Here is a 21,547-nt window from a genome sequence, read left to right as displayed (position 1 = left end):
TGTGGAGCAGATGCACATACTGCATCCAGGTACGTGTGGTCAGCAGAATGCAGCAAACTATACCTGGTCTTCTTAATAGCCACAAGATTAAAATTAGATAAAAGGTAAGTGGGGAAGCATGTAGTTTAACTGGAAGTCATTCAGACAGACCACAGCAGCTGTGACGGACCTTGGAGATTCGGTGCCCAAAGCAACCCTCCCAACAAAAACATTAACATTATTTCAATTATCTTTATATTTATTGTATTTATTACTAACAAGAACAATAGATAAAGAGAGACCAATACAAATAATAGTAACAGATAAAGAATAAAAGAATATGGTATGTGCAAATTTGCAAATTTTGTCTTACTGTACTCTGCCTTTTCTGTTACAGAAAGATGACAGATGACAAAAAAAATTAGAATAGAGATACCTCTTGTAGAGATCAGTTAAGACAAGTGAAAACAAAGTCCGCATAATAGATTATGCCACCATAAATATGTAACTAAATTACCACAGAGGTGGTAATATTCTTATTTTGAATGTCAAAAGACTCGGTTGGTGCCCAAGTCAGCTGCCTATGTCGCCTATGGAAAGATCTAGCGCTGCATAGCAGTTTGATCATGGATGTGCAGACATATATAAAGAGCATTTTGGTCCACATTGATCCACTCCAAACTAATGATTTCCTGTGCATCCAATAAGAATATATAAATAAGAACATACAAAAGGTTTTTGTGCATGACATATATTGGCAAAAAAAGAAAGAAAAATGGGAATGCGCTTTTATCCTGATTAATAAATTATTTCTCATTAATAATGTGTCATTGATAAGGACAAGAGGAAATTAATCAGCGATTCCCTCCATTTTCTGTTCATTGAAACAGAAGGAACCAGTGTTGCCTTTGATTGTGTGGTTTCGGAACATGGCCAAATTAGCCTTGTATTGTGTTTTGTATGTTAATTGTATTGTGTAGCAATACACCTATGAATGAGGACTATGGGGGACGGCACTGAGACAGAAGAGATTAAGGATCTAAATGGGAAGACCTTGTTTGATTATATCCTTTTGAGGTATTCACACCAATTTACGAAAATAAAGACAAGGGTTTTACAGTGCGAAGATTTGCTAATTAGCACTGAACACTAAGTACAGCTGGGGGGGATGGGAATGTCAGATGTAATGTATTTAAATTTTGACCTGATGGTGTGTGCCAGGATGTTCCATCCTTCTAATTTCCTTGACTTTTATAAGGAAGTAAGAAACTTATGAGTCTAAACGTAAGAAAAAAAAATCAGAATCAAAATCAAGCACAATTTCACATTTAAAGAAATCAAACTGTATTTTAAATACCTGTGAAATGTGTGGCACTTTGTACCATGCATCATGAACATTGCACATTATCCCACAAAACATGAAAAAACTCACTAATTAAAAGTTATAAAATTAAAAATAATTCTTTTGAAAAATAAATCTTTAGGAAACATGCTTTTTTACTATGATGACATCTTAATTGGCAGAATGAGATTGTGTAAAATTTCAAAAATAAGTTGAACTGATTAATAGTTTTGGTTCCAATTAGCGAGACAATGTTTAATTGACTATCCAGTGGTTGTTCAACTTTTTACACCAAGTACCACCTCATAAAATAGTAGGCTCTCAAAGTACCACCACTATGACCAATGCTAAAATACAACAGCATGGGCCTACCCTATTTAGCTACACACATTTCAAATTTGAAACAAAAATACGACAGGAAAGACAAAACTGAATTACATTTCAGGGATTTCATAGCGTCAGTATTTTTGGTTGAAATGTTTTAATGCTTTGATAGCACAACATATATTTAGATTAATTTATCAATTTTTTAAAACATACTATGGAGATTCCTTTGTGAGCTTGTGTATCACTAGTGGTACATGCACCACAGTTTGGGACCCTGTGGATTAGTCGACTAATTGCGCACATCCATTGTGTGTGCCAGATCAAAAGTGCTAGAATCAATCAAGTTTTGTGGACATGCACTGCACAACTTCTGTGGCATTCCATCTAACATTTGTGAAGATGTTTACTTCATAGGCACAAATGTCAACCTCATGGTGGGGCTGAGGAAAGGTGAAAGGATCATTTAAGTCAATAGGATTCATCCTCTGGGGACACTGAGTGTCTGTACATATTTCCATGGCAATCCATCTAGTGGTTCCTAGGGTATTTCAGTTTGGAATAAAGTGGTGGACCAATCGATGGACATAATGACACCGTATTCCCTAAAGCCCCACTGCTAGCATGGCTAAAAAGGAATGGTTAAAATCAAAGCAGCAGACACCAGAGATATTGTGACTCCCAGCTCCAAAAACACTGCTTACCACAATGCAACTAGAAGGCGTCTTTTCATCAGACCCAGTAAATGTGTCAGACTTAAGAAAGCTGCCTCAAGAAACACACAAGCCATTATACAGCTACTTTGACAGATTAACAGTACTCCTCATGACTGGTAATTTGACTTTGCAGCCTCGCAGTTTTTCCATTTTAAGTATTAAATTAGTCATTTTTCTTCAGACACAGAAAACGTCTTCAGAGTGGTTCACAAAGGAGCACTAACACAGGTCTATTACAATGCAGGACTGACAGAAGAGCTCTAATCCAGCACCCTAGGACTCAAAACCAAGCAAAAACTGCAGTGTCGAGAGCATCGTGTGTTTCATTTGTTTGAGTGATTAATGAGTGCTCCCCTACAGTGTGGGCTGCACAGAAAATTGAGTGTCTCCATTTTATCTATGCATTACAATCATCTCTATCTTTCCTCAACACTTTCTCTCGAGCTTATAAATCATGGCCTCTGCCCAATTTTATGGATGGTGTGTATGCAATTAACACAGTGTACATATTGTACAGAGGCATGTCCAAGGCACTGGTAGACTGAAATGAAAGTATGCCCCAAACAGCGGAAGCACACACACCACACTTTTTTTTTGTATCTGAAGGACGTATGTTTGACTTCATCAGCCCTGCAGCGCAAGTGCTCGGCAGAAACCGCAATTCCACCACAAATATTAACATTTCCAATCTGTTGTGTTGCGCTACAGCAAATAGAACCGACACGACTCAGAGACTGTTAATAAATCATGATTATGAAGCACCATTGGCTGCAGCTTCCCTCGGCAGCCAGTGAATAAACTCCATCCCAATTCTGTCTGTGGGCACACCCTGCATGATGATACAAGTCGTTAGGTAATTATACAGCAATTAAGATTCTGATAGGAGAAACAGCAGGTTGGTCCGCCCTCCTGGTGACAAATGATGAACAGGGTGTCTCTAATCGACTTACTTTGATAGTTTCCCTTGACCTGAACTTATGGATTTATGGAGAGTGTGTGCTGTTGTTTGCTTCCCCCATTTTTTTTTTTTTTTAAAACGAGCCAGCCGGCTGTCAGAAGATGACATGTCATCATCACTGGTTGGAAAAAGCAAGGCTAATTTAAACTAACTCCCTTCCCTGATAGTCAGCTATTCAACTCAAGCGCTTGGTGCCAAAGGACAAAACACGCAAGGGATTTTTGATCCATGACTCAGAGGACACATCGCGTTCCATATTTAACACTCATTCATCATTTGCATGGCACTTGTGCTGTGTTAATATTTTTAAAACATCCTGAAAAGCCTGTGAGTGCATGTGTGTGTGTGTGTCTTCGCAGCCTGTGGGGACCTGTCAAGTGTGAGATGCTAAATGCCGCTAAGCTCAACCTGCCGAGTGTAAACCAAACCCTCTTTGATGTTAAACGGTTAAACAGGCTCATTAATATCTAACGGGATTTTTCTTCCAACAACTTCGAACACGAGCGCATTTGTGTTGAGACCGCCCTGAAAAGTCTCTCTCCTAGCTTCTGACACTTTCAATCTTTTTAAAGAACAGAAAAAAATAAACAGACTCACCAATCTTCCTCTCACATCTGCTCTTGGATTCAGGTTAAGGTTACTGTTGGCATTACTTGACATAAAAGAGGTATTTCACTGCTAGTAAGATGGCCTTTTAATAAAACTAGGATGTCTCTGCCGTAGAAAGACACAAATAGTTTTGAAATTGGTGCTATACAACCAGAGAAAACACAGAAAAAGGATGCTTTGCTCAACATGAAGAAAACCTACAATTACCAGAATGCACTACAACGCAACAGACCAATAAATTATCCTGTTGGCGGATGGCTGGTGAGAAACAATCTTGTATTAGAGTTAAATGGTAAGCTACAACATGTTTCTGAAAAGATTTGCAGCAAAAAATAGGCAATGCAGTAACAGAATCTTGTTTTTAATTTGATCACCATTGCTTAGTCTTGCCCTCTCAGATTTTTTTTTCTTTTCTGAGACTTTTTTTCACTGTAAAGAAAGCAGTATGGTGACCACTTCCTGTATTAAAATGCTTGCCATTGCAGCTTAACATGGCAATAAAATATGTTTCTTAAAACATTTTGGACAAAAAGTAGACAGTGCAGTAACAGTATCCTGATTTATATTTGATCAAAACTGCCTGGTTTAACTGTTTGGTTGGATTTCAGTACGAGTTTGAGAGACAGAGAAAGGGGCAGGTCTTTCTCTTGATTAGCCCGTGTAATGTTAGTGTCCGAGGTGGAGGGCAATACAAAAATGCACAAGCACAGTTTGAGAAATAGCCCAGGAGAACAAGCAAGATGATGTGTTTGCATCACTTGGCAAGTTTGGTGTCAGCAAACTTCCCGTTCCCTTTAATCTTGTGTGAATGTGTCCCTTTTTAAAAAAAAATCAACTTGTGCTCCATATCAAAAATCAGACGTTTTTTTTCTGTTCCGTTGATTCAGGGCAGGTGAAACTCACACATGAGTTATTTTTATCCCTCAGCAGCAGTTTCCGTGGCGGTGTACATAATTAATCAGTTGGCCCAGTCAGAGCTGATCAGATTGATAGACGAGAGGAGAAGCAGAATGCAGAGTGAGTGAATGCAAACTTTTAGACCTAGCACAATGAGTGTTTAAGCTTAACTTTCACTGCTCCTGGCATTTTGCTGCTCCATAAGTGACAACACTATGCTTGGCACTTCTACAGTATGCTGCCATGAGTAACCACATGTTTTATATATATATATACATATATATATATATATATATATATATATATATATATATATATATATATACATATATATATATATATATATATATATATATATATAAGCAATGCTAGAACATCTATTTGAGGAGCCAGATGTTTCAAATGTGGCGACCTGCCACAAATAAATGAATGTGTGAAAAACCTTGCACTGGCTAGATGGAGCGGCATTTACGACAGTTAATTTACATATTCTGCCCACATTGATTTGAAGTATCCCTTTCCAAACAGATATTCTGTGCTAAGAAAGCAGCAGAAACAAACGATATCAGCCATGTGGTTTAAGCAATTTAACCCAATTACCCAGTAACTGGTTGCTTTAAGGATAGGTCTGCATATTATACAGAGCAGAATGTTGTTACTAAATTAATACACAGGATATATGGAAAGATATACAGTTATTGGGAACTTAAGAGGAGTCTACACAGAAGGAAGTCAAGGGCACAAAAAACAAAGTCAAGGTGACTGGGGAGAGCAGGTGCAATCCTCGCTGAGAGGAAGAAGGAAGCCAGCAAGAGGCTGACTAGGGAGTCTAGGGAACAAGAAGAGGCAGTGTGTGTGAGTGTGTGTGTGTGTGTGTATGTTTGTGAGAGAGACATCCAGATTGAGAAGAGACATAAGAGACACAGGAAATCTGCAAGCAAATTAGACATCATTAGCCAAGAGGCAGCTAACAAGTCTAATTAGGGGGGAGGCAGGCAGGCAGTGATACCAGACTTGCTTCCGGACCACAGACGCACACACACTCACATAAACACACACACACACAGTCAAAAGCATAACACACTTGCAGCCTAAGCTTCAGGCATCTCCTAACTAGGTCAGATCTCTGATACTTTAAGTCTGAGGGTAGGAGGGAGAGAAGGAGAGGAAGAGAGAGATTGAGAGAAGATAAAAGATGGAGGGTGGGACCTTGGATGGGAGAGTTGTCTGTTCTTGGTGAGATGGAGACACTGGCTTAAAGCTGTGACAGCGAGATAGTGTGTGAGAGAGAGAGTGCATGTAGTAAACACTCAGAGACACACACATATAAATAACTGCATAGAGGTTGACTTGTTTACACACCCAACAGCTGCTGTTTTACTTCTGTCATTTACGGGACTTTGCGTTTAGCATACAAATCTGAAAAGAACGCTGCAGCTGCTGTTATTATCTCCCATAAAAATGTCAGGTGCGTTAAGTACACACTCCTAGTTTTTAGCTGTTATTATCAAGGTTAGTTGTGTGAAATGAGGCTAGCGCTGCATTAGCACAGCAATCCAGTTCTCAGTTTGAGTGATGGCTTGCCAATACACCTGAGGGATGACTGAGTTACATTCCCTTGAAGTGATGATGACTGAATGTCAGCTCTGGGAAGACACAGAAAAAGTGCTTCAGTCGAACAGCCTGCATCTCTCTCTGTTCCCTGTGCTCTTGCAGAGGCATAGCGACAGAAAATATTGTCTCAACAACCTCTGATGATCCCTCAACTCATGTAAGGCTGGCTCAGTGCTTCAGAGGAATTTTGGAACAGTTTAATATTCTATAATACAGTTATGCAACAAACACATATTTGTGTTTCAATTCTGCTTAAAAATAAGCAAAGCTTGCTGAGTGGCAAATACTAATAGCAGTAATAGTATTGAGTGGAGTTTTAAATCACAACTAAGAGAAGTCTGTCTTACAAGTATGATTCAATTCCTTTTTTTTTTACAGCCTGTTTAATCCTGCAACTTTAAATGCACTAAAAATGAATTATAATGTTAAATATGTTTATTTTCCTTTTAAAAAGAGTACTTCAGTACTAATAAATTCTGTATGTAATTTGATTTGATTGGACAAATAGACTATATAAAAAATAATGGACAATGCTTCGAGGCCTTAATTTGGCATTTTGCAATCTTGGACTTTTAGTACCAGGTTATAGACATGTTTTTCTGCTGTAAAGTTGGGCATTTTAACATATGGCTTTATGAGGGTTTAGTCTGTTTTGGAGCAGCCTCAAGTAGCCATGTAAGGAACTACAGTTTTTTACATTTCCGCATTGGTTTTAAATTTATGCCCTAGAGTTTGACCCTTAAGGAGGATGCCGTGCCCCTTCTTAGCAAAATGAACAAAACGCCTTACCTCTTATCCTTCTATATCCCCTTAGAGTCACTAATGGGCGAAAGGAGGTCTGCATCAGGACCTAGATGCTGTCCTATCTGGATCCAACCCTAATTATTGCGAAATATTAAATTTTGACAAAGTATTTCTATTTTAACTGGCGCAGCATTTGCCCCCTCTGTTAAAAAATAACAAATCGCCGACTTAATATATTAGACTTAAAAAAGCCAGACTGCACATCTACAATTACTGCCTCTTGGTTGTATGCCTCCATGAACCAGTCAAGTTGCAGTCACAGTTTACACCCATGACTATCCAGACTCATATGACAGCAGACAGTGCGTCGAACACGAATGTTGCTTCAAAGAAGCTATAAATTCTAAAATATGGATGCTTCACACGTATTTTGAACCCCGCAGAGATGATCTAAACAATCAGCAGTTTCAAGGTGGGCGCCGAAAATTAATGACCAATTAAGTATCTGACCAAATGTCTGCCCCTCTTTTCCTGAGATATGATGCTGAATAACTGCCAGAATTTGCAGAATATTATGATGTAACAGTGAAGGTGACTTTTGACATTTTAGATATAAAATGCCAAACATGAGTCTGGTGACATGTTAAGTGACCTTTGAACATAAAATTCGAATCAGTTTATCTTTGAATTCAGGTGGATGTTTGTGCCAAATCTGTTGATTTTCATGATATATCGCAATCATGAGAATGGGACGGCACAAATGCACAAATGTACAGTTGGATGAACATACATATGGACAACTCAAAAACATACGTAACGCCTCTGATCATGGCTGTTGTCGGCGTGAAGGCATAAAGACTTGTCCAAGAGGCTGCAACACAGGCTAAGATATCCTGACTTATTAGTAAAGCTCCAAAATGCTGGAATCTACACCTCCCATAAGGCAACTTGACTGCCATTTTTCATATGCAGTGTTCAAATCATATGAAAGAGATAGCAAATATCTTGAAGATTGCTATGTTTACATAAAAAGTCTACAACACTAATTTTCACTTTGATGAAATGCAGAGTACTGCATTGTGGGATTGTTCAGAAAGTTGTAAACATACCACACAGCTTCTTTCTTCCATTGTTGAATTTCTAACAGCACTATATATTGGATAAATTTGCACACTCAAAATTTATATACTCATTTACAATGGCATAGAGAAATAATATAGTGCTCTATCGTTAATAGGGAGTGATTTTTGACACAGTGCAGGTCTTTCAAACTTAACTTTCCGCCAAGTATTTGTAATCTCAACCTCAAGCTGAAATACTTAAATTAACATCACTTGAGTTATTTTCTTAAACCTGACAAAGCTCCTCCAAAGCCACAGACAAAACATTGTACAGCTGTCACGGCCTGTGGAGTGCTCCCTGTGACTGGTAAATTAACTAGTCACAAGAAAGGCACTCCGCCAGCATGTAAAACTGGTGGAGTTCTCCTTTAAATATCAAACGTCTCGCTGTTGATTTATGAGTTTACTTTTTCAGGCATTTCAAGGTGTTTCTACGTGTGCAAGTACCACTGAAACAGAAACATTGTTGATTGCTTGTCAGTGAAGCGGGACCAAAGTCATTGTGCCTTCCTGACTGTTTTACAAATGTATCATTTTAGTCCAGTTGTGTAAATATACTGTAAATGCTTCACTAATTACCTGTCTCTGGATGACAGGTTCCATGCTGGTGGCAGTTGCACGGCACACATCTTGACAGAGGCCCTCTGCTGGGGTCGTCCCGGGTGAACCCTGGGGCGCACTGCTCACAAAACTGGCCTGTAAAACCCGGGGGACAGGAACAAGACTCCACCCATGGGGCAGGAGGGTACGCTGGACCAGAGGAGATGAAAGCTGAAGTCATGGTCACCCCTGCAAGCTGCGACGTATCTAGAGGGGAAGGAGAGGAAGAGACACATCATAAAACTGTTGATCAGAAAGATCAGTAGTAAGCAGATAATTAGGGATCGACAGATTTTGGTTTTTCAGGCCTGATACCGATTATTAGTTAATGAGATACCGATATTTGAACTGATATGAATTTACAATAAAAAAGGAAAATCTTTCTGTTAATATTTAGAATTTGGAATGTAACAAACTCCAACACGAAACTTTGTTAAAATGCCTTTAGTGAATGCTTATTAAAAACTGAAAAGTTCTACATCATATCCAACATGTTCCCAGTAATTTTTTGAATAATGTCATGTGAAAATTAAATAAAAAAATGAATAATTAAAACAGATTTCTTTGCACTTTTCAATAATTAATTTAATCTGTGATCATTAAAATAAAAATGCTGATACAGATAATTGGCAAAATGCCAAATATCGGCCCCAAAAATCGGCCAGGCCAATAATCTGTTGACCCTGATTGATAACTGTTGCCCCAGAGGCCTGTTGAAGTGTTTGGGGCACCTGCGTTTCTGTGGAATTAGACGTGTGTGTGTGTGTGTGTGTGTGTGTGTGTGTATCTTGTTAAGCAGTAGGTTATTAGCATTTGTTGCAGCGCCGTCCCTCCCTCCCCGTCTCATTACAGGTTCTGGCCTGTGTTTACAGTTTACAGTCTGACACGCACACACACACACACACACACACACACACACACACACACATCCAAATGCACCCACACGTGCGCACAAGAACAGATCCATCCACCCACACGGCCGTAAATGCCACACTTAATGCTCAGTTGCACACACACACATGCGCACGCATGCGCCCACACACGTACACTCGTCACCCAGGGAATCTTTGATATAGCAAATGAATAAATCACTGCAGCATAGCAAGACGAGAAGAAAGGGAGACAGGAGACTCGGTGGAGGTATGTCAGATGTGCGGCTCCTGTGGGGCTTCAAGATCCCTCTCTCCTCTCATGAATAGTGATGGGGGCAGGCCATCCTGAACCGCATCCCTTTCACCCTGTACTCTCTAAACCACAGCCACAGAAACACAAAATTACTTTTGTTCCCGGTCCCATACTGTGTCGGCTCTCACTGAAGACACAAGATGGATGGATATCTAGATAAAATATGCTGCACACGTATGACTATGCAGCTTTGTCAGATAAGAAATAAACCATGTGTGAATGGGTGGCAGCATAATGAGGGAAGTGGAAGAACCAGAAGAGAGGATGGACCTTGACTTCTAACAAGTCATGATCCCGCCATTCCTTCAGCGATGATGAAACCCAGTTCATTTGCACCTCTGAGGGATAATCAGTAGGCAAGCCTGTCCTCTATATCCCTCTCCATGACTCGCCTTAGCCTCTACCCTTTACTCTCCTCCACCTCCTGAATTCTATTAGCTCATTCAACGGGGGAAAATGTGCAATTAAAACAATTTTCAGACACTGAACCTTATATTTCACTTAATTAAAAACTCATGCTGGGCAAGTTCTCTCCATCAATCGTCTCCACAAGAAACCTTGTCGGACAAGTCAAGATTTTAATTCCCTGAAATCTCGAACGGGTCACTGCAGCCCTGCGGACTATGACAGCCTCTTTAGGTACCTGTGCATTAAATGAAGCTATTGATTTAACATAAACTTCCAATATATGCTTGCTATTTAAACTCAATTTCTGCTGTGAAGAAAATGAAAGGCCTTCACTGTGACTGCCGTCAAAGCCTTTATAGTCTAAGGACAATACTCTCATTAAAATAATGGAGTTCTGTTAGAAGAGACTCTGTGGTGCAGAGAGGAATTTAAAGAATAAAGGAGAATGTGAGAGGCAGAGAGGAGAAAGATGAGAGGACAGCTTTATAGGATTGTGAAATTAAAGTTTGCCGCGCAGCCTGCAGCGATAAGGCACTTCTAAAGCTGTTTGAGAATGTGTTTGAGGCCTTACACAAATCATTAACAGAGTTTCCCCCCTGTGATGTGCAATAGATGCAGCATAAACTGTGTGCTTGACTTTGTTTGCACGTTCATGTGGGTGGGTGGTTACAGGGAGACAGTTTGATGGAATATGCATGAATGAGCTTCTGTTTCTGTGTGCACAAACTTCTGTGCTGGTCCTTTTTTTTAGCGTGCGCGAGTTGCACGCAGAACTACACAACAGTGTGTCACAACGCCTGCACTGAGCAACTAATTAAAATGGTGTAAGCAAGTGTGAGAGAGCCGGTGATTTTGGCCAGCTGTTCTGTCTTCTTGGTGCTCTAATCCGCTGTAATGCCTCTCAGATCCTGCCTCTGCTTTACAATGCCGACTATCAGATAGACAGGGTGGAAGGACATGATAAAAATAAGAGGAGGATTTCCAGAACTAGTTACTAACATCTGGGAATAAATGTCCCGTTTCTTGCTGAGCCAGATTTGGAACAGTTGAACTATTCCCTGAATGCAAGCACTGACATTGTTTTAGCGACTATCTTTGGTGCAGCTGTAGCTGCTTTGTGATGGAAATGTGTTTTTAATTTAATAAAAACATTAGATTTCAGAGTCGCGGGTATTATTGGGAAATGGCCAATCATTCTGCAATTATATTCAATAGACTAACTCCATTGAGTCTCCTGTTATTATTATATTCCAAGATGCAAAGGTGTAGATTTTGGGTAGGACACAGGGGAGACCCCCCCCGGCTCAAAATATTTAGACCGTGTGCATTTGCCCCCCCTCACCTAATTTAAAAACATTACAGTAGTAGAGGATGTTTATTTCAACAAAAATAAAGATAGAATTTCAGGACATATAGTGTAGTGTATAATGAACCAAAAATAAGAAGCATTATCTTTACCTTGGAGTAAGCCTTATATGTGCATAGGGAGCGGGTCCTTGTCCCCATAGATCTCCATGTTGCACCATCATGTATCTACAGTTGCCCAGAGTGGACAAACCAAACACTGGCTCTAGATAGGGCCATTCATATTTTTACATTCACTACCATAGTTAGCAGCCCCTCTGCAATGAGCCTGTTGTAAAAACACCAATTTTTCAATGTGACACTACTTTATTCAGTGTTTTTACCAGTTTAAATCACTGGGTCTGTTTGTTTTGGATAGGAAGAGACTTCTGTGGATATTTTGGTTCCAGGTAGAAACCTCCTGAATGTCTGCATCTTAAGTTATCAGAGAAAAAAAAGTGAGCCCACACTAGCAGGTGCTGGGCTTTAGGGCCATCTCCGACGAGCCAAACAGCTTAGGAGAAACACAGATTTGCAATGCGACACAGATTTATTCAGTGCTTTTACTGGTTTAAATCACCAGGTCCATTTGTTTGGAGAGGAAGAGACCTCAGTGGATAATTTGGCTCCTGGTAACAACCTCCTCAGTAATGAACACTGATACTCCATTTTGAACAACATGGAAACATTTCAGTTCCAATTCCCACATTTAATTTTGAATTTCTGAGCTTCAGAGCATTTTGATCAAAAATACATTTGTCAAAAACCAGAAAAGTTGTTTCTCAACTGAAACCAAAAAATAGCATTTAAAAAAAAAAAAAAACCCCGAAGTATAAGCTATGATGACACAAGTTGCCATGTTTCTACAGTTTGGAAAGTGAGGATGGAGAGGGAAAAAAGTCTAAGGAGAATTCGTCAGAAAAAAACAGAGTGGTCTATATTGATAGTTGCCCCATGCTGTATTTTGGGGTAAGAATAAGTATCTGTAACAACAGAACAAAAGTTTGCAGGTAAACAATGTAATCCACGATTTTTCCATCTACTGTTTACTTCCATCGTGCATTGTGCAATGCCTTCCGTTGGTCACATATATAATATCAGCCTGTGTTTCCACAGATGACTGGTTAAAGAGCTAAATCAACTTCTTTAATGTTGAATCTTTGGTGATAAAGGAGTATGAGGGAATTTTAACCAGAAGTTTCAGCTGGTTGCAATCCAAACTGCTAGATACCACTAAATTCCACTAAATCTTACATCGTATATGTTGATGGAGCCAAGGCGCAAATTGGTGCACGAAAAATACACCAGAATGCAAGGAATTAAGTGTTTGATGATCAAAATATTCTGTCAGAAGACCCCCAAATCCCCCATTTCATGTGTGTCCCCTCCTATGTCGAAACAAAACCTATGCCCTTGCAGAGATGCACACATAACCATGCTCCTAATATGAAAAAAGTCAATAATGCACTGAGTGTAAATTGTTTATGCAGTCCGATATATAAACGATGCAGTAGACGAGATAAAAAAAGACAAACTTTTACAATCCGAAGCAGAATAGAGTCTAAACTAAAGGTGTTAATTGTGACACTTACAGTTTTGTCCTCCAGCGTTGCTGATTCTGAGAGCTGTCAGGTTGTAAAGGAGTTGTTGGAACTCAAAGGCAGACAATGGAGGTTTGAATCTCTTCTCATTTTCATGAAGCCTGTGAAATGAGAAGAGAGAAAACACATCAGTCACAGAATGTTTGTGAAGTGCATTCAAAAAGCTAACAAACTGTGATTTAACACCCAAAACATCACATTTTAAAGGTACAAAAAGCAGAACGGGGTAAATATGTTTGTGTGGTTGATTGATCAACAACTGGAGCTGTTTTTAGCGCAATCTGATGAATGTCTACAACTATGAAGATAAGCAATGCCCCTGTCACTTGACTTTTTATGGTAGGCTATCCCCAGCACTACCAGCTGACAGGCACAATGCGAAGAAAAATGTAAATGTGCTGACTTCAACACATATTCAGGGTCTTGATCACTGAGCTTTGCCATCTGCTGAAGGATGTTCTGCAAAGCCAGGCTGCACAGCTGACATCTGCCTGTTTTACTCCAGGAATCATGCACTCTTTCCATCTTGATGAGAGGTGCTGTGTCAGCTCCACATAGGCGCTGTAGTGTAACAAAAATTTCCCCCCAGTATATCTGAAGGTCTCAAAAGTTAAGAGCAGCAGCATGAAGGAATACATTCATATAATCTTCACGTACAGGTGTGGGAAACACAATTAAAGATAACATTTTCTACCGTGTGGTACCTAATCGTTATAGGAATTCATGAGTTTCTGTTTCTAATAAGCCATTAAGTCTGTGGGTAAAAATACAGGTGTTGATGAATGGATTTTAGTCTAGGTGCTCTGCAGCTCTTTCCTCGAGGGAGAAAGGGAAGACCACCTACCTCAGTGATTTTTCACCACCAAGAGATCTTCAAGAGATTTTTGGCAACCCAAAAGTTATTCTCATCAATGCTTTAAAATCTCTATACCCTTATTAGGCATTAACATGTAACTTTTAGCGACACCGCTTGTGTGGCTGACTAGTTTTTACAGACATTTATATCCCCAGAGGATAAACCCCTGACTTTTTGTTTGCCGCCACCATGAGGTTGACATTTGTTGCTTTGGGTGAAACATTACAGCGATTATTGGATGGACTGCCAGGAAATATGGTTACCAACCTCTGTGTTTCCTTCAGGATAATTTGTGACAACTTTGGTGATTTCTTAACTGTTCATCTGGCAAAAGTTGTATCTGTGCAATACTTTGCTGTATGACCAAATGCCTTAAAACTTATGAGTTTCCCATAAGCCTCAGTGCTAATCAGCAAATGTTAGCATACCAAACTTACTACAATGGTGAACATGGTTAACATTATAAAACATCAGCATCCTAAAACTGTCATTGGGGGCATGCTAATGTTAGCACTTAAAGCTTCAATCTGGACTATGTTCAGTCAGAAGTAGTCACTACAACATCACAAAAGCTAGCATTGTTTTCAATTTGTCAACTCAATGGTGTTGCAACTGTATAAGACACAGTCACAACATTTCACAGTTGTGTAGTTGAGAAACCCAAGGGCGGTCCGAGCAAGGGTGCTGGAAGTAGGGGTAGGAAGTAGAGGGCCATTGCCTTCCCCTACTTTATGTTTTTGGCCAACATTGGTTTTACTTTCTATATTGCAGTACCATGGCTAGAGTGATCCCACTGCAAGATGGTCCCTAGTTTGTATATGTTGTCATTATTGCCGCGCTTAGAAAGTTAAATAATCAGACAAAGCCCCAACTTCCTCACCCTATAGATCCCCATGCTAAAATGCATATCTTTACAGCACAAATAAACATGCTTACAGCCTGATGCAAAACAGCTTTTGGCCTCTATAGGTAATTCCAATATTCCGGACAACTGTACGGATGTTGAATTTTTATATTACATCCTGAATTAAATTTCATTAAAGCCCAAAGTCAGGCATATTTAGAGGCAGGGCCACTTGAGTGACAGGCTGTATGCAAAGCGACACCACAGTCTGTGAGTCAGATCCTCCTCTCGCTCCTCCACAGCTCCATCCTTTTGTTCAAATATGGTCACTTCTGGCAGTAAAAAACCAAGATGGTCTTGGCTGAAATGCTGAACTTGAGGCTCTAAAACTGAAGTCCACAGACCAATGGGTGATGTCACAGTGGCTACGTCTATTATTCATAAAGTCTATGCGTCACACAGATGTTGGCAAGGCGTGTTGGAGGGGTTTACAAAGCTACTTGACTTTTCTCAAACAGTTCTGATGGAGTGTACTGGCCGCTGAATTAAGGCCTCATACAGCTGCCAGCATGGCTGTAGTCTTGTTCAACTATTATTAAAGTCATTTGGTTCAACTTATAAAGTGCATTTACAAAGGGCACCTTATTTGAAAGTGGTACCCAATTATTATATATGAGCCTTGTAATTATAGGCAAAAATGACTAAAGAAGTGCAAAACCTTTAGTTTGTTGACCAGATCAAAATAATTCAGGCCTTTCATGTGTGAGTGTTCGATGGCCTCTATTTTATTAGGTCAACTGCTCTCAGCACGATGCTATCTCACTTTCAAAGTGCTTTACTTCGCGCATGGCCTCAGCATTCACATTTACACTGTGCACATGAGAACATGTGTGTTTGTGTGTGTGCTTCGCTGGCTTGCCACACAGACTCTCCATTGATGCAGCGGGTCCTTGTTCCTTGGCCTGACATGCAGGCACAGTAATAAAGAGAGGCAATTACAAACTGGGCCTCAAAGCCATGGTAATGGAGCTGGTCAGACAGAGATAAGCAGAGTGCGCATGAAAGTGAACAAACTCCCAGTCATGCTTTCCCTATGGAGCGTCAATGTCCCTTTTAATCAGCACCAAGCAGAGCGCGGAGAGCCACAGTGTAATTAAGCCTGCTCCACTGAGGATGAGAGGAGATCATCAGGAGAGAAAAGCCCAAAAGAATACTGGACACACACACATGCATGCACGCACACACACACACACATACACAAGTACCCTTCGAGAGAGAACAGAGATAGAGATACAAGGTGAGCAAGACAGCAAGACATAAACGGTGTGTGAAGGATGGAGAAAGAGAAACAGAGACATGATGAGGTACTGGGCAGATAAGTGAGCATGTAAGTGACTGTAAAATTGAAAAATACAAGCAAGTTCCTCGTGTATGGGGACATGTTATTAGCATATTTCAGTTGTGCAGAACTGCTTGTGGAAAAAAAAAACATTTTAATTGGATTGTCTATTTATATCAATACATAGCATAAAAGCATTCACACTCTGTTTAAGCGATGGTGAGTATATCAGTCTTGGTCAAGCTATAATTGACTCTAGTCCTTAGAAGCAAAACTAGCTATCATGCTTGATTGTAACCCCTTTTTACACACTGTAATGCGCACTTTTCAGAGTTTCTGAAGAAACTGTAAAAAATTCACTGATTATAACCTGTTTTATTAAAAAAAATTTTTTTTTTAAAGATACTTTATTTTTGGCTGATGCGGTGACACAGCCTCTGTACATGGATCGCCCGCTCTAACAAGTCACCTCTTGGGCACCTCACCTGTTCTATTTATTTACTTATTTAATAATTGACCTACTAGGCTGTGACCCAGCCAAGTCACCCACAGAGAATGCTGTACGTTTCTGCAAACCACGGGTACATTAAATCAACATTTTTAGGCAAAGACGCATGCCAAGCTGCAGACCATTGTTTGAGTTTGATTTTAAAAAAAAGATACGTTTTTAAGTGAGTCATCTTTGCATTTTTACAGCAGCTTTTTAGCCTCCCATCATAGTTCCGTCACTGTGTTTCCACGGGGGACAGTGCCATGAAAAGCTGATTTTTATAGACATCACTGTATTTCTGGTGGCTTTTTGGACACCAAAACTAGGTATTTGAGTTGTCAAGAGCATCTGACAAAGCATACTAAAAAAAACCCAAAACAAAACAAACAAAAAAATAAGCAGCAATGTTTCCAGACATCATAAAATCAAGCAAAACAGAAATATACAATAATCAGTCAATAAAACAACAAGGTGTAAAATCAAAGTTATACAAATGAGGTATAAAATAATCATCATAAAGTCAGCATCACTGCAAAACTCAATTTGTGTTTTGGCTTTGGAGTCAAGATTACGAATAGGCCAGCAGGAAAAGGTGTGTTTTCAGATGAGATTTAAAGGTAGAGAGAGAATCAATATTGTGAATGTCTTGTGGGAGAGAGTTGCAAAGGCTGAAGGCTCTAGACTTCGTGGTAGTCAAGCAGGCAGATGGTGAAGAGAATTGGATGGCAGGAGAGGATCTGAGAGCACAGAAGGGTGAGGAGAGTCTGGAAAGATACAAAGGGATGAGGTTTTGAGGTGCCTTAAAAATGAGGAGCAAGATCTTGAAGTTGAAGTGTTACTTTATCAGGAGCAAGGTAAGTTGCTGAAAAACAGGAGTGATATTATTGATGGTGGAAATTCTGGAAGTGAAACAGTCAGCTGAATTCTGCACCAGATGAAGTTTAAGAGGACACAAGGTGGAACTGCATCGTGAAAAACCAAAGTGTGTGTCAAAATGAAAGTGCTGATCGGTGTAAGCTAAAGGAAGAATTATTGGTTAAGCTGTTTTTCTCTGACTTTTGACAATTCAAAAGTAGATTTAGTTCCTACAAGGAGAATCGCAGCTTAATCATTATTCAGTTTTAGAAAGTTTTATGAAAACCAAGATTCAATTTTTAGTAAACAGTCAGAAGGGGAAATGGGTTGAGGAGTGGCAGTTGGCATGGTGGATAAGTATATTTGTGTGTCATCTACATAGCAGTGAAACTTAATGTTGGCTTTCTTAAAAATATGGCCAAGAGGTCGAAAGTACATAATAAATAGATGGAGGACCAAAATAGAGGCCTGCCTATAATCCATAAATCTTGAATGCAATTATTCACATCTAATATGCAGACACCCCTTGTCATCCTACAAAAGTAATAGTAAATTCAAGTAGACAAGAAGAGCTTTTGGCCTGGGACTGTTTGGGTTTAATCACAAATACAACACAACTCACTCCCAACTTGTCAAATACTGATGCTTTGTCAGTGGCCCTATATGTCAAACTATAACAGTCTAGGTACCCCTCCAACATCAGTTTTGGATGCTCAGGAATGGCGATTCAATTTAAATTCATGTTAAACATTGTGTCTTTTCAAAATAAACTTACATTTTTGGCAGATTCTGCTTGTTAAATGCATACAGTCTCTTTTGAAAATAAATTAAAAATGTCGGTAAAAAATATTTTTTAGGTTTACTTCCTGAGGTTTAAAAAAAATGAACAAAACAAAAACAAAGAAATTCTTTTTTTTTTTTTTTAAATTTAATGCTAAAGCAGTTGCTTGGAACGTCGAAAAATGATGCCGCCCAGTGCATCTCATACTGCTGCTAAAGGGTGCCTTGTTGGGAGTAGATGAATTGAAATCCTATGCTTACCCAGCACACAATTCCATGTTTCTTCTTGCTTTGCTCAGCCAACCTATAGGAATTTATTTTATTTTGGCAGCAATGAGCCTTCTGTTCAATATATTTAGCTGGCCCTGATCTATGATCAAAGTGGGTGAATTCTGAAAACATGACAGAAATGTACACAGTGCCAGATGGACCACATGCCCACATTACTACTAGAGCTCTGCTGACTCCTGCAAATTGGCTCATACCTTTTAAAGTCATTCATAAGCAGTTTCCTGAAACACTTCTTTTGCCAGGGAAAACAGTGAACAGCTGATCACTGTGCGTTGAACGTTTATCAGTCGATTGTAAAAAAAAAAATTAAAAAAAAAATGGCAGAGCATCTAAGGGGTTCCTTATGGCATAAATATTATGCTTGCATGCTGCAGACGTATGCACACAGCTACAAGCGAGGCAATAAAACCTCCCCGCCCACTGGTTTCAAGGGAAAAGAAAGTGAACAGAGGCAACATCAGAGAGAAGAGTGGATGCTACCTTATATAAGCCAATCACCAACTCCTCTCATCAATCCCCTCAGCTCCAGTCCCCATGCTTCCATATATTTTTCCTTCATCTGATTTTAAAATGATCTTTGCAGCAGGTGGGGACACACAGCCACTTAACAGGTTAACATATTTACCAGCTATGAACGCAGATGCTGTCAGTCAACAGAGATGTGAAGCGTGCACGTTTCTGCTCATTTTTATTTATGCTTTCACTTGCCTTTAGGGAAACACTTGGAGATGTGCACGTTTCTGTTTTCAGAACAAATTATTTTTGCATCTGACTGTTGCAAATCACACTGGCAGATGGCCACATGGATTGATGTGTTTGTGCGAAAGCTTTAACTAGCAGAAATTCTTGATGTGTGTGTGTGTGTGTGTGTGTGTGTGTGTGTGTGTGTGAAAGGGAGAGGCAGAAAGAGACAGAGTGAGTAGGGAGGGAACGATATACTAGAGTATGTAGTGAAGTGCATCTGTGCATGTACCTGAGAAGTGTAATGAGATCTGTGGAGAACCTCTCCAGAGAGGAACACTTAATGACAGTCTCTCTGTCCCCCAAGCTCCAGTGCATTTCAAAAAGGGAAGCAAAGAGCTTCTTTAGCCAGGGCTATTGGTGCTGAGGGGAAAGTCATTACTGGTGCGCAGACACCAGAGAGAGGCAAGGAAATATTGGAGGGAACAGAAAGAGCTGTGTCCCAGTTCAGAGGCTGGATCCTCTGATGAACCAAACAAAAAAAGATGTGTCTTTCTTGACTTGAAAAACAAGGCTGAACCTGTGCCTCTGCCCCATAATAAGATTACTCACAGGGCCCAAACTAACGGTGCATTCAAGAGCTCCCTGTCAACTTGTGAAATCAAATATTTACAAGTTTATCATCAGGAAGGTGGCCTTAAAGGGACAGTTCACCCCTAAATTAAAAACACACATTTCATTTTTTACATATAGCTCTATTTATCAACCCGAATTGTTTTGGATTGAGTTGCAGAGTGTCAGAGATACTGGTTGTGGAGATGCCCGCTCTCAAATATAATAAGACAAGGTGGCCCTCAGCTTGTGGTGCTCAAAATGCCGTTTCACATCATAAAAGGATGCGTGCATCTACTTCTGGTCAAGAGGCTCGTGGTCATGACAGTGCACGATGTGATCCGAACCACCTGGTTCGGATCCTGATCCTTGGGCTTGAATTGGGTCAGGTTCTCCCCAAATTAATGTTTATTTATGTAATTGTATTAAATGAAACGGTCTCATGACTAAATGACACTCTTGCAGAAGCTGTAACAGACTAAATCAAGAGGGAAAGAGACAGAAAGAGGGGGGAGAGAGAGGGGAAGTGAGGGAACATGTGGAGAACCGGGGGAGAGAGAGAGCGCAGGCGAGAGAGGGATGAAAAAAACGAGAGAAACAGAAAGGGAGGCAGTAAGCTAATAGGTTGCCAGTTTCTGTTTCTCCCTCCCCAGCAGCGGAAGAAATGTAAATAACATGTAGTGGAGACTGGTGATCAACACCTACGTGCTGCATCACCATCGCTGTGCACACTAGATGCGCCGAATCTGCCGAACCTGTCTTACACGAGATGAGAAGAAGAAGAAGTGGTGCAAGGATACACGCACACCCTTACCTTGTTATACATGCTTTAAAATTAAAAACAATCTGTTTTATATTATATAAAATGTAATATACTAAAGGATTATTTTTACCCTCACAAATTCAGGTTTTTAATCCGGCTCAGGCTCCAAACTACTATCATGGGTCAGGCTTGGGTCATGATGGACAGAAACTGTGCGGGTTTATAAAGGGTCGGGCCTGATTTTTTGGGTTTAATCTAAGTTCTAATCTAGTTGTATTATATTCCAGAGAAGTCAGACATCGCTACGGCTGATATCCTCGACACACTGCAATTTGCACCGAAACAATCTCAAAAGTGTATATTTTTTTTTATTTTGGGATGAGGAGGAGGGTGGATTGCCTGAACTCCATCAAACAGCTGGCCGGCGCAAAATGTATTGTTGGATTCTCAATCCTGTGAAGGATGTCCTCTGAATTCACATTTTTATGAATCATTTCAGAAGATTTTGAAATCAGGCAGTTCTTGTCAGGAAAGTATGGTTAGCTGGGCGATTTCTAAAAAATACAAGCATGTGGGTGACTTGAATGTCTGTAC

The 21,547-nt window shown here is 39.9% G+C and overlaps 1 protein-coding gene across 3 annotated transcripts in view; it reads right to left on the bottom strand.

Annotated features, from left to right (window-relative positions):
• lamc3 (laminin, gamma 3) overlaps positions 1-21,547 on the bottom strand; it is a 148,247-nt gene that overhangs the window by 34,741 nt on the left and 91,959 nt on the right. For all 3 annotated transcript variants that reach the window (XM_088070929.1, XM_088070930.1, XM_042509210.2), the window contains 2 exons: positions 13,434-13,543; positions 8,884-9,111 (listed from right to left, as the gene is read on the bottom strand). In XM_088070929.1, coding sequence (XP_087927055.1) covers positions 8,884-9,111; positions 13,434-13,543 — 338 coding nt within the window. The remainder of the gene's footprint in view (positions 1-8,883; positions 9,112-13,433; positions 13,544-21,547) is intronic.

Source organism: Plectropomus leopardus, chromosome 20 (genome assembly GCF_026936395.1).
Source record: "Plectropomus leopardus strain MGB_pleo_1.0 chromosome 20, ASM2693639v1, whole genome shotgun sequence".
Lineage (NCBI taxonomy): Eukaryota > Metazoa > Chordata > Actinopteri > Perciformes > Serranidae > Plectropomus > Plectropomus leopardus.
The sequence above is the reverse complement of the archived record's forward strand: the minus strand, read 5'-3'. Positions and strand labels throughout refer to the sequence as shown.